At 39.0% G+C, this 11,458-nt stretch overlaps 2 protein-coding genes across 2 annotated transcripts in view; one reads left to right on the top strand and one right to left on the bottom strand.

Annotated features, from left to right (window-relative positions):
- LOC132109373 (RWD domain-containing protein 4-like) overlaps nucleotides 1-2,679 on the bottom strand; it is a 9,354-nt gene extending 6,675 nt beyond the window's left edge. Inside the window, exon 1 of the mRNA XM_059515410.1 lies at nucleotides 2,584-2,679. Within this exon, the coding sequence (XP_059371393.1) occupies nucleotides 2,584-2,595 (12 nt within the window). The 5' untranslated portion in view covers nucleotides 2,596-2,679. The remainder of the gene's footprint in view (nucleotides 1-2,583) is intronic.
- The window catches only part of LOC132109358 (disintegrin and metalloproteinase domain-containing protein 33-like), a 110,755-nt gene continuing 100,091 nt past the window's right edge, over nucleotides 795-11,458 (top strand). Inside the window, exon 1 of the mRNA XM_059515383.1 lies at nucleotides 795-1,098. Within this exon, the coding sequence (XP_059371366.1) occupies nucleotides 975-1,098 (124 nt within the window). The 5' untranslated portion in view covers nucleotides 795-974. The remainder of the gene's footprint in view (nucleotides 1,099-11,458) is intronic.

The following is an 11,458-nucleotide window of genomic DNA, read 5'->3' as shown; positions in this document are numbered from 1 at the left end:
AAAATCAGAATAGCAGATATAACATTTCCTTAATGAGCAATGATAAAGTAACAGAAACCATTGTTTCATTGTGGGGCTTTTTCTTCCCAGGCCCACAGCCATTCTGCCAGCATTACAAAAAAGAAAAGAAAAAGAAAAAAACAGTTAAAAAAAAAAAAAACCTTGTATGAATCATTCCCAGAATTCAAGAAGAGTCTCATTAGTATGGAGGCCGATTTCCTCCTCATTTCTGCCATAAAAAATACAAAATAAAAAAATGTCATGTGGGTGAATCACAATTAAAAAAATAAAAAGTCAAAACTGATATACTAAGTCATAATTATGACATAAAAGTCAACATTATGACATGTTATAATTATGAAATAAAAAAACATTGAATTGTATCTCATAAATTTGACTTTTGTTATCTCAAATATGACATATTATGCCAGAATTCTGATTTTTTTACTTGTAATTATTACTTTTAACTAAGAATTGGCACTTTTTAATGTCACAATTTATACTTTCTTTCTTATTATTGTGACCTACTATCTCGTAATTTATGTCGTAATTATAATTTACCCCAAAATTATTTTCTTTGGCTATGTGGTGGTTATGGAGTTCCATACATAAGTCATATAAACCAACCGTTTAAAACGAGCCTGACTAGGATGAGGGACCATTTCAGACCAGCAAACCAGCTTAGCCTGTAGTTTTTCTCAGCCGGGGTCAGCTGCTGAATATACAGTGATCAATGAGTCAGGAGCGGGCTTTCACGTGCCCAAGGCAATAGTATCAATCTGACCCTCCCTCCTTTCTTGGTTGTGTTCCTCGCTCTTCGTAGGACATTTTAACGAACATGCGGCTCACGCAAATCGAGAGGGCAGAGCTTAGCTGACTCAATTGCATCTGTTTCTTCTTGTTTCCTCTCACGCTGGCGAGTGAATACAGCGCGAGGCGAGACGAGACGGAGAACGGTACCGAGCGCCACAGGGATGTATACCAAACACAGACAGAAAAACGGACACATTTCATCCAGACGATATGTGCTTGTAATGCTATCGTTTTTTCTCTTTAACGGTTTACTGGAAACTGTAAGCGGAAATCATCGGAAGGAAGGTAAGACAGCGCCTTCTTACACAGAACCTACTTGGAAAGTTGTTCTCTTTTATCAACCAGTTGCGCGCATCCGTGAAGAAGTTTTCTTGCGTGGAAAACGTATTTAAAGAACTCCGAAAAGAGGCTGGATTAGTAAACAAATGTTAGGTTAGTGTGTAAACAAATGCTTCTGAGCAGTAATTTATCAGGGATTTAGCTATCTTCCATATAAGGATGTCGATGGGCGATAATGCCCACGTTGACTAATCCAGACCACTTTATTCTCAGTTGATTGTTTACATGAATGTTGCTGATACAAGCTTCAGGACATGATTGCAGCTTTATATTGATCTCGATTTAAATTGCAAGACGTGGAGGAAAATCTGACAAATAAGCTCGTTTAGCCTATTCTATCAAACAGTTGAAGCTGAACGACTGAGCCAGTAGGGCTAAGGATTGTTTTATAAAGCACAGGAACCGAATGATTTTTAATGACTTACATTCCTTTGATGGTTCTGGAACATGCATCCGAAGTAAAATATTCTGCTAGTAACTTAGCCTTTTTATTCTCTAGCCTACTATGCAGCACTGTATCCAGTAGGCTACTAATACTAAGTCCACATCTTGTAGTAAGAAGAGTCACGCATGAATTAATCGTTTTGGTGAATCAAAAACAATCAATCGCGAATAGTGTAATCAGGTTCCCAAATAAGCGAGTCTTGTGAGCCAGTTCTTCAAATCGTACTAGTCAGAATGACAATTTAATGACTTACATTAGTCGGTTATTTTTTACTAAATCAGAAACAAACATCGCGAAATCAAAAGCGATTTTTAGCGAATCAAAAACATCGTGAACGACAAAAACTGCGTGATTGACTTCTATCAGCGGATTCTTCTAGTGAATCTAAAACACTTGAATGATTTGGAGTGATTAGGCTATTTATTTAATCTAGAAACTGTTACTGTGATATGTTGTAGCAACTACAACATAATACAGTAGTGAAACTAGATAGGCTAGAGGTTGTTCACATGACGACTAGTAGATAACCTTTTTTTTTTGTAATGAGTGAATGCATGAAATTTCTTACAACGTTCTTTGATTGTAGAATTTTAATTACACATATCTTATCTTATATCTTATAATAAATAATTATAAAGTCTGTGTAAACAAACTCTTAAGAGAATATTTCAGATAAAATGTTTTATAGCCTAGGCCTAGCCTATGTCTTTTTAACCCAAGTATTCCTTGTTCAGAATTTATTGTCAGTGTAAATTAACCAGGTAAATAACAGGGATTGTTTAGAGGACTGCAACCAAACCACTAAAGGGCAAAGAACAAATCTATTTGGTCTTTAGACATTAGTCAATCTTTCAGTTGTGAAAACAATTATGTGACGTCAGCCTTAATGACAGGACTCCATTAAAACTATTATCAAACTATAATTGATGCTGCAATTCCATTTCTGTCAATATTATATAAACCACAACATTATCAGTTTAGCCTACTTTATCCAGCATTCAGGAAGTCCCCAATATCAGCACACAAGATGCTCACTGAGCAAGAAATGAAAGAGTAAGTTTTCACCATCAGAATATTCTACTATTAAAAGTATCTATTAAAGATACTCAAACAGGCTGTTGGTCTCAGGATATCAGGTTCAGTCATGTTCCATCAGAAACGACACAAGCTCTCTGCATGTTCTGCGTGTTTGGAGAAGTTGCAACATCTCTCTGAGATTTGACCGGGGACTCTGGGATCTACGCTGAGCTTCAGTCTCCATATTGCTTGACAGACCTTTAATGCATTTATAAAAAGGCTAGTGATATTATCTACGGTAGGCAAGAGCTAATAGCAAGAGCAAATATCCTCCTGAGCTGAGAAGTTGATGTAAAATATACTTATGGCTTGTTTATACTACATGTTGATGTTAATCGATTCACAAAGCTACCCTATTGTTACTTTTACTTTAACTGAAAGTCTTGTGACAGGTTTGCATTTCCTAAAGGAAATATTGCTGATTATAAGCAGTGCAGGTTTTGAGCTTCATTTGCATATGTAATGAGGAAAATACCAATATCGATTTGAAATGCAAATAAATCCAGGAAATTAAATCCTAATTTAGAAAGCAAATATTAAAATGACTTCACTTCATATAAAGTTTTCAATAGCAAAAACATTCTAAGTACTGATTCTTATACTGGGAATAGTGGGACAAAGGAGGCTCCAAAATGTTTTAGTTTTTTTTGCGTCAGGTGATTATAGAATATATAACAAAAGCTTTGTAAGAAAAACTTGAAAGTTAAATATTTTTGTGCAATGACTGTTGTCTTGAATAACTGACCACTCATCTGGACAATCGATTTCTTACGTAATAGTGTCTATTGTATCTCTGCAGTCTTTCTTTCTCTCTCTCTTACACTTTTTCATTTCACACAATGCAAGTAGTTAATTGATGCCATCTTTCATCTCAAAACAAATATCGACCATAGTAAAGATGGCCTTGGAGGACTTGAGGATTACTTTTATGCTAAGCATAAAACTTTATTCATCTATGTTTGGGTGCAATCTCCAGCTTATTCAAAAATAGTTTTTTTCTTGCCTGTGATTCATATACTCATGCTGTGTCAAATATTTATTATAAACATTGACCAGTCTAGTTCTCACATAAATGAATGAACTCACTTAAAATAAAAAATAATTTCATCAGAGTCAGTGTGACATTGTCAACTCATAACAGGTCGAATACTCAAAACTACACTGAAGAAGAAGAAAAAAAAAGTTTACTCAAATTGCTAGTAATTTTCACAAATAATAAAAAGGGCAAGTAACAAGGAATTAATTTTTTTTATAGACAAAAGACTTTCTTGTGTAACATATTCCAATAAAGTGAAGTTTGAAATGGGTCTGTACTTTAAGCTGTTCATGCCGAATTAATTGCTGAAAATTGTTGAAAATAAAAGAATATGAACATCAGCAGTATTGTAATTCAATAGTAAGTCTGTAAATAGTCCTGTTCAACTGGGGACCAGCCTGCGTGTTGTATGAAATTGGAAAGAATTCTTCTCTTCAAGGAAGGCCCGGGTTAATGCATTGTAGAATTATTTGAAATATGCACATAATAGCACAGGAGGTATAAATAAGGCAGTCTTTTTGCAGTGGTCTTCTCACAGCACTTTGTGCTCGCCACAGCTGCATGGGTTAGTTATATCACCATTATTCATTTATACGCCTTATGTTTATGCGATGAGAATAAAGATGGATGACTTTGGGTTTCATCAGTATGTCTAAAAAGCCTCTTGTTCCTGGAATGTTCCATTAGTCCATGGACTTCAGTTTTTCTATCAAGATAATGACTTTCATAAATTGGCTCACGCAATAGATAATGGTTGTTTTTCCTTGTGAAAGCGACTTTTGCGGCATGGAATCTTATTATAATGCTATCTCTTCTCAAGCTGTTGTCCCTCTGTATGTTGTTATAAATCCCCTGTTTTATTTTATTTTTTAAATACAGCATAGATTTCAAATTCTGTGTATTTTTAGGTTTTACTGCATCGAGCCCTTGTAAGAAAAAAAGAAGTGTGCTTAATTGTGTTGAATGTGTACTTGTAGTATACTGAACTAATTGCATTTAATATAAATTTAAACAATAATACATTTTCATTTAATTGTAAATAACATGCAATGTTACATTTAGTGTCTTTTTAAAAGTGCTAAATTGCACTTCTATTACAAGAGTGCACATGTTGTTAGCACTTCAAATAGTAATCGCTCTTTGTGTGTCCATTGTGCATCAACTATAGAGTGGCATAAACTTCTTTGATGAAGACTTAATGTAAATCAGTGTATCTCAGAACAGTTTGAAGTGTGAAGGTAATTTAGTGCACTCCTACACAAGTAATGCTTGTGGCATTTGGATAAAAAAATATTGAAGGCTGTATGAGTCAGACTGCATTATAACTTGACATTCTTAGTTGCTATGAGCGAGAGAGAATGGGTGTGTGTGTGTGTGTGTGAGAGAGATAAAAGAGAGATGAAGAGACAAAGGTAATCAGAGAGTGAATCAGGGAGACAAAAAGCTGTAGACAGAGATGGGGAACATAGCAGTGCTGTTAGTTGTAAGGTAAGGGAGGAGTTTGCCCCCGGTCCCTGCAGCGCTTTGTGATTGCATTTGGTTTAAAACGGCATCCTGGAAACAGTGATAGAAACAGTTCCACTCAAACTGCTCTAACTCTCTTTCTTTCGGTCTCCTCTCTCACATGCATATGCACCAGGCACAATTGAGAGAAGATATCCCCCACACAGAAGCAACATTCAGTCCTGTGACAGCTTATCTCACACACAATCGTAGTCCGTCATTTACACCATACAGCATCTTTGGACTTTCGAATTTGCAGAGTCTTCTTGTCAATCTGATATTGAGTTGTTGTTTTTTTCTGTCTCTCAGCAATAGTCTATAGATTGATCAATCACACAGACGATGTGTGGAATTCCTCACAGTCAGACAGCTGCTGTGATAGACTGACATATTGGTCTGGCCAGTTAATCGCAAGTATAACGTTTTTATTTACTAAAATCTTGATATTGTGTGTTGATGCCTGTCACGGTTTGCTACTGTGCGGTAAGCGTGGGCGATATGGAACAATTTTTTTACTATTTTTTTTTAGATTCATGATTTTATCACAATTCTGTCATATTGGTTTGACTATTTTGCAAGTTGTCTGAGCATTACAGCCAAACTAATTTCCCTATTATAAAGACAAAGCCTTTCAAGGTAATGCAAATAAAAAAAAGAATGGCAGATATTTAGGCCAAAGAGGGCGAAGATAAAAATCTTTTTTAATATGACAAAGAATGACAAAGATACACATTACAACTACACATAATATACAAAAAAAACAAACAGTGCTTTATTTTTTAGGTACAATAGGTGTATTTAGCAGGAATTCAAGAAATTGAATGAACAAATATAAAAATAAAACAATATGTAAACTGGCTCCTAAAGCAACTTTATTATATTTCTTCAATCAAGATCAGTGAGTGATTTTTCTCTTTGTGTTTTGTTATTTTATTAATGTTAAACAGTTCACCCAAAAATACAAATTCTGTCAGCTGTCTGTCAATTCTGTCACAGTGTTTTATTTTTTATACCACCATTTACTCACTCAAAAGTGGTTTTAAACCTGAATGAGTTTCTTTCTTCTTCTGAACATAAATGCTATTTTGAGGAACATGGAAAACCAAACAGTTGCTGGTCCACAGTGACTTCCATAGTATTTTTTGATACTTTGAAATTCATTGTGGACCAACAACTGTTTGGTGACCCACATTCTTCAAAATATCTTCTTTTGTGTTCAGCACAAGAAAGAAATTAATACAGGTTTGGGACAATGCCACAGTGAGTAAATAATGACAGAAGTGACATTTTAGGGTGATCTATCACTTGACAGCAATGACAGTAGGCTGCATGTTGTGGTGGATTTTTAATAAATAAGATAGTAAACTATTTTTTCTGAATCTTACCTGTGTTAAACTTCTAACCTTAATTCAACTTGTTAAACTTTTAACCTGACTTCTCTTTTGAGTCTAACATTATGACAAACACTCACCTAACTTCCTCGTCTAGGTCTAACAAAAATAACAAACTAAATTCTACTTCTTCTTTTCGGAACAGGTCTTACTAACCTTTCGTTTTTAGCCTGCATTATGTCATGTCTCAGAGGGTAAAGAAGGGAGGGGCTTGCTTTATAAATTGAACCAATCATATTGATAAAAGGTGACGTTATGTTAGTGATTTTAGTCATGCTGAGTTTATTTTGATGTGTCCTATAAAACCTGATGTATTCTTTTTCTGGAGAGAGATTCTCTGAGAATTGCTCGAGTACTCTCCCGGCCGTAAATAAAGAGCTCAAAGGACATTTGCTGAAGTCTGTCTGTCATTTTCTGCTGCGCATCAGGTGAGATAGTTTAGATAAATAGGTGTTTATTAAGCGTCGACTGGAGACGTTAGGGATCGTCGATTGGAGACGGCCCAGGTGTTTATTAAGCGTCGACTGGAGACGTTAGGGATTGTCGATTGGAGACGGCCCAGGTGTTTATTAAGCGTCGACTGGAGACGTTAGGGATCGTCGATTGGAGACGGCCCAGGGAGATCGTCGATTGGAGATGGCCCCGGTAGATTTAGGTCAGATGAGATAGGACTTAGTTAGATTTGAGAAAAATCTACGACAATGTTTAATAGGCCTACTGTCCCTTTAAGAGCCGCATGCATCAAATATACAGTCGTGGCCAAAAGTTTTGAGAATTACACAAATAATGGAAATTGGAAAAGTTGCTGCTTAAGTTTTTATAATAGCAATTTGCATATACTCCAGAATGTTATGAAGAGTGATCAGATGAATTGCATAGTCCTTCTTTGCCATGATTAATTATTTTAATTAATTAATTAAAATTAAATTAATTTAATCCCAAAAAAACCTTTCCACTGCATTTCATTGCTGTCATTAAAGGACCTGCTGAGATCATTTCAGTAATCGTCTTGTTAACTCAGGTGAGAATATTGACGAGCACAAGGCTGGAGATCATTATGTCAGGCTGATTGGGTTAGAATGGCAGACTTGACATGTAAAATGGAGGGTGATGCTTGAAATCATTGTTCTTCCATTGTTAACCATGGTGACCTGCAAAGAAACGCATGCAGCCATCATTGCGTTGCATAAAAATGGCTTCACAGGCAAGGATATTGTGGCTACTAAGATTGCACCTAAATCAACAATTTATAGGATCATCAAGAACTTCAAGGAAAGAGGTTCAATTCTTGTAAAGAAGGCTTCAGGGGGTCCAAGAAAGTCCAGCAAGTGCCAGGATCATCCCCTAAAGAGGATTCAGCTGCGGGATCGGAGTGCCACCAGTGCAGAGCTTGCTCAGGAATGGCAGCAGGCAGGTGTGAGCGCATCTGCACGCACAGTGAGGCGAAGACTTTTGGAAGATGGCCTGGTGTCAAGAAGGGCAGCAAAGAAGCCACTTCTCTCCAAAAAAAACATCAGGGACAGATTGATCTTCTGCAGAAAGTATAGTGAATGGACTGCTGAGGACTGGGGCAAAGTCATATTCTCTGATGAAGCCTCTTTCCGATTGTTTGGGGCATCTGGAAAAAGGCTTGTCCGGAGAAGAAAAGGTGAGCGCTACCATCAGTCCTGTGTCATGGCAACAGTAAAGCATCCTGACACCATTCATGTGTGGGGTTGCTTCTCATCCAAGAGAGTGGGCTCACTCACAATTCTGCCCAAAAACACAGCCATGAATAAAGAATGGTACCAAAACACCCTCCAACAGCAACTTCTTCCAACAATCCAACAACAGTTTGGTGAAGAACAATGCATTTTCCAGCACGATGGAGCACCGTGCCAAAAGGCAAAAGTGATAACTAAGTGGCTCGGGGACCAGAATGTTGAAATTTTGGGTCCATGGCCTGGAAACTCCCCAGATCTTAATCCCATTGAGAACTTGTGGTCAATCCTCAAGAGGCGGGTGGACAAACAAAAACCCACTAATTCTGACAAACTCCAAGAAGTGATTATAAAAGAATGGGTTGCTATCTGTCAGGATTTGGCCCAGAAGTTGATTGAGAGCATGCCCAGTCTAATTGCAGAGGTCCTGAAAAAGGGCCAACACTGCAAATACTGACTCTTTGCATAAATGTCATGTAATTGTCGATAAAAGCCTTTGAAACGTATGAAGTGAAACAAAGATCTAAAAGCAGTTTAGCAGCAAACTTTTTGAAAACTAATATTTATGTAATTCTCAAAACTTTTGGCCACGACTGTACAGACACATATACATTTTGTTTGTTACAACTGTTAACTTTCATTTTAGACATAACCAACTTGGGTCTACATGTAAACCTTGTGTGTTTTGACAGTATTAGCTCAAAAGATAATTTAGTTCAATGATCAGACACTTTTTGACAGGCTTTAGCGCACGTGCTTTGGGTGTATGTGGCACTCAGAAAAAGCACAGGTCAGACCAGCGCGCAAGAGAAACATTTAAAAGTACATGCAGATAATGGGAGAGTAACTCTACCGCTGAGTTAACACTGCTGTGAATGCATGTGGCATTGTTCAGTGCATGACAAAGGCACCAGAACTGCAGCTGTTAGAATGTGTTCTGTAGCACGATACTACAATATTTCTTCAAAAGCAAATTGTGGAGACATTTTTATCATCCACTATCAAAAATCGTCATATTGCACACCCCTACTGTGCAGAAACAAGGAGCGTGGAGCGTACGGATAATATCACCATGAACAGTCTTTGTTAACTCACAAGGAAGGAATGCACACATAGCATGGTGAATTACATTTAGACAGCACGCAGGACTCTCAGAAAAAAACACAGGGCTTAAATGGGGAACCAAACGAGGAAATTAACAAGATGCACCTGGAATCAATTTCACAATCAGACATGAGGGCAGAAGCACGTGGTGGAGGTAAACAAACACACAGTCCATGGGCGTACCATTACTCCCCCCACCCCAAAGGCACGTTGCAACACACAACATCTAATGGGGAGTGGGGATGGGCAATTTGGAGGCCCCTCAGGACAGGCTTACATGGGACGGCAGGCCTCCAGAGCGGTACCCGTTCCGGGACCCATTGCGGTGCAGGTAGACTAGGAAGCCACAGCAGAACAGGCAGCTCAGGGGGCCATGGCGGAGTAATGAACTCGGGCCATGGTGGAGGAGACAATTGAGGAAGCCATGGTTAAAGCAGACAGTTGAGGAGACCTTTACGGCTAGATCCATATAACCCCTAAAAAAATCCTTTGGGAGAATATCAGCTTCTGAGGCCCTCAGGATGTGGGAAAACTGGCCCTCACTGGGCTGGACGTGGGGACTGGAGCCCTCTTAGAGCTGAAAGTGGGAACTGGAGCCCTTTCTGAAGCAGATTTAAAGGCTGGAGCTGACACTGGAGAAGACTCGTGGGCTCGAGCTAACAGTCGCTTCCTCCTTTGATTCATCCCTTGACTTGGAATTAAGGATTGTGCTGCTGTCAGCTGAGGGCTTGAGAGTGAACCGACCAGCGGGCTTGACAATGGAACCACCGGCGGGCCTGACTTCAGCGAAGCTGACGGGCTTGCTTGAGGAATGGCCGGCAAGCTTGAGAATGCCATGGCCGGCGGGCTTTACAATGGAGTGGAAGGTGGATTTGATGGTGGGATGGTTCTGGATCGGGGCCGGACATTGACTACAGACTACGGAGGATCCTTTCCCTCCAGCTCAGTCCTGTGGTGTCTCGGAAGTCAATTGGGCAGAAGTAATTTCCCAATCCATCACACTCAATGAAGGGGAGATTTCTACTGGCTAGGGCAAAGAAATGAGCGGCTACATCCACAGCATGGGGAGAAACAAAAAAAGGATTTTTCAAAAATGGAAAACAAAATATGGAGAAGTGGCACCGCTTACTTTTTCTAGGTGCTGTCTTCTGCCATGGTTCGCTACTGTGCGGAAACAAGGAGCACGGAGACCACGGAGAATATCACCATGAACAGTCTTTGTTAACTCATAAGGGAGGAACGCACACACAGCACAGAGAATGACATTTATACAGCACACAGGATTCAGGAAAACACCAGGAAATTAACAAGAAACACCTGGAGTAGGGTCTAACCAGCACAACTGGTACCACTCGTGACGTAAGTAGACACTGATTGACCAGACACGTTCGAAAACGCCCTCACCCGCCATGATGTAAAACGCTGTGTAAACATACTGTAAACACTGTGTCAACTTATTTCGCAAGTATGGTGAAGAGCAATAAATGTACGGATGCTGCAGGCACTTGTAGCAAATCTAGCACTGCCAGTTGTCATTGGAGATTCTTAGTCCTCCTTTCCGTTATTTCAATTGCTTTATGTATACGTTGACATTCCGAATGTGATTCGCGGATTAATTGCACAGCTTAACCATCATAGAGTGAAAGTTTATCATTTGCATGTGTTTTTAAGTCCTGTCAGTTTAACAGGGCAGAGAGAGAGAGAGCACGCGAGAGAGACCGAGAGAGAGAGCGCATGAAAGAATGCGAGAGAGCACGAGAGACAGAGAGAGAGAGAGAGAGAGAGCGCAAGAGAGAGACGAGAGAGAGTGCGAGAGAGAGGGAGGGAGAGAGAGAGAGAGAGAGAGAGAGAGAGAGAGAGAGAGAGAGGAGCGAGCGAGCCCCGGCCGCACGCTCACCGTCTTCAAACAACATGAGCGCTGTCTTGCTCTCTCTCCCTCTCACATATTAATCAATTGACATGATGGTGTCGATGTTTAATGAGAATGTAAGTGTGCTCACCCCCTTTTTGTTTATAAGAAAAAATTTGATAAGATTTCATATCGCAATAT

This window comes from Carassius carassius, chromosome 2 (assembly GCF_963082965.1).
Source record: "Carassius carassius chromosome 2, fCarCar2.1, whole genome shotgun sequence".
Taxonomy (NCBI): domain Eukaryota; kingdom Metazoa; phylum Chordata; class Actinopteri; order Cypriniformes; family Cyprinidae; genus Carassius; species Carassius carassius.
Note: the sequence above shows the minus strand (reverse complement) of the source record. Positions and strands in the feature narration are given on the sequence as shown.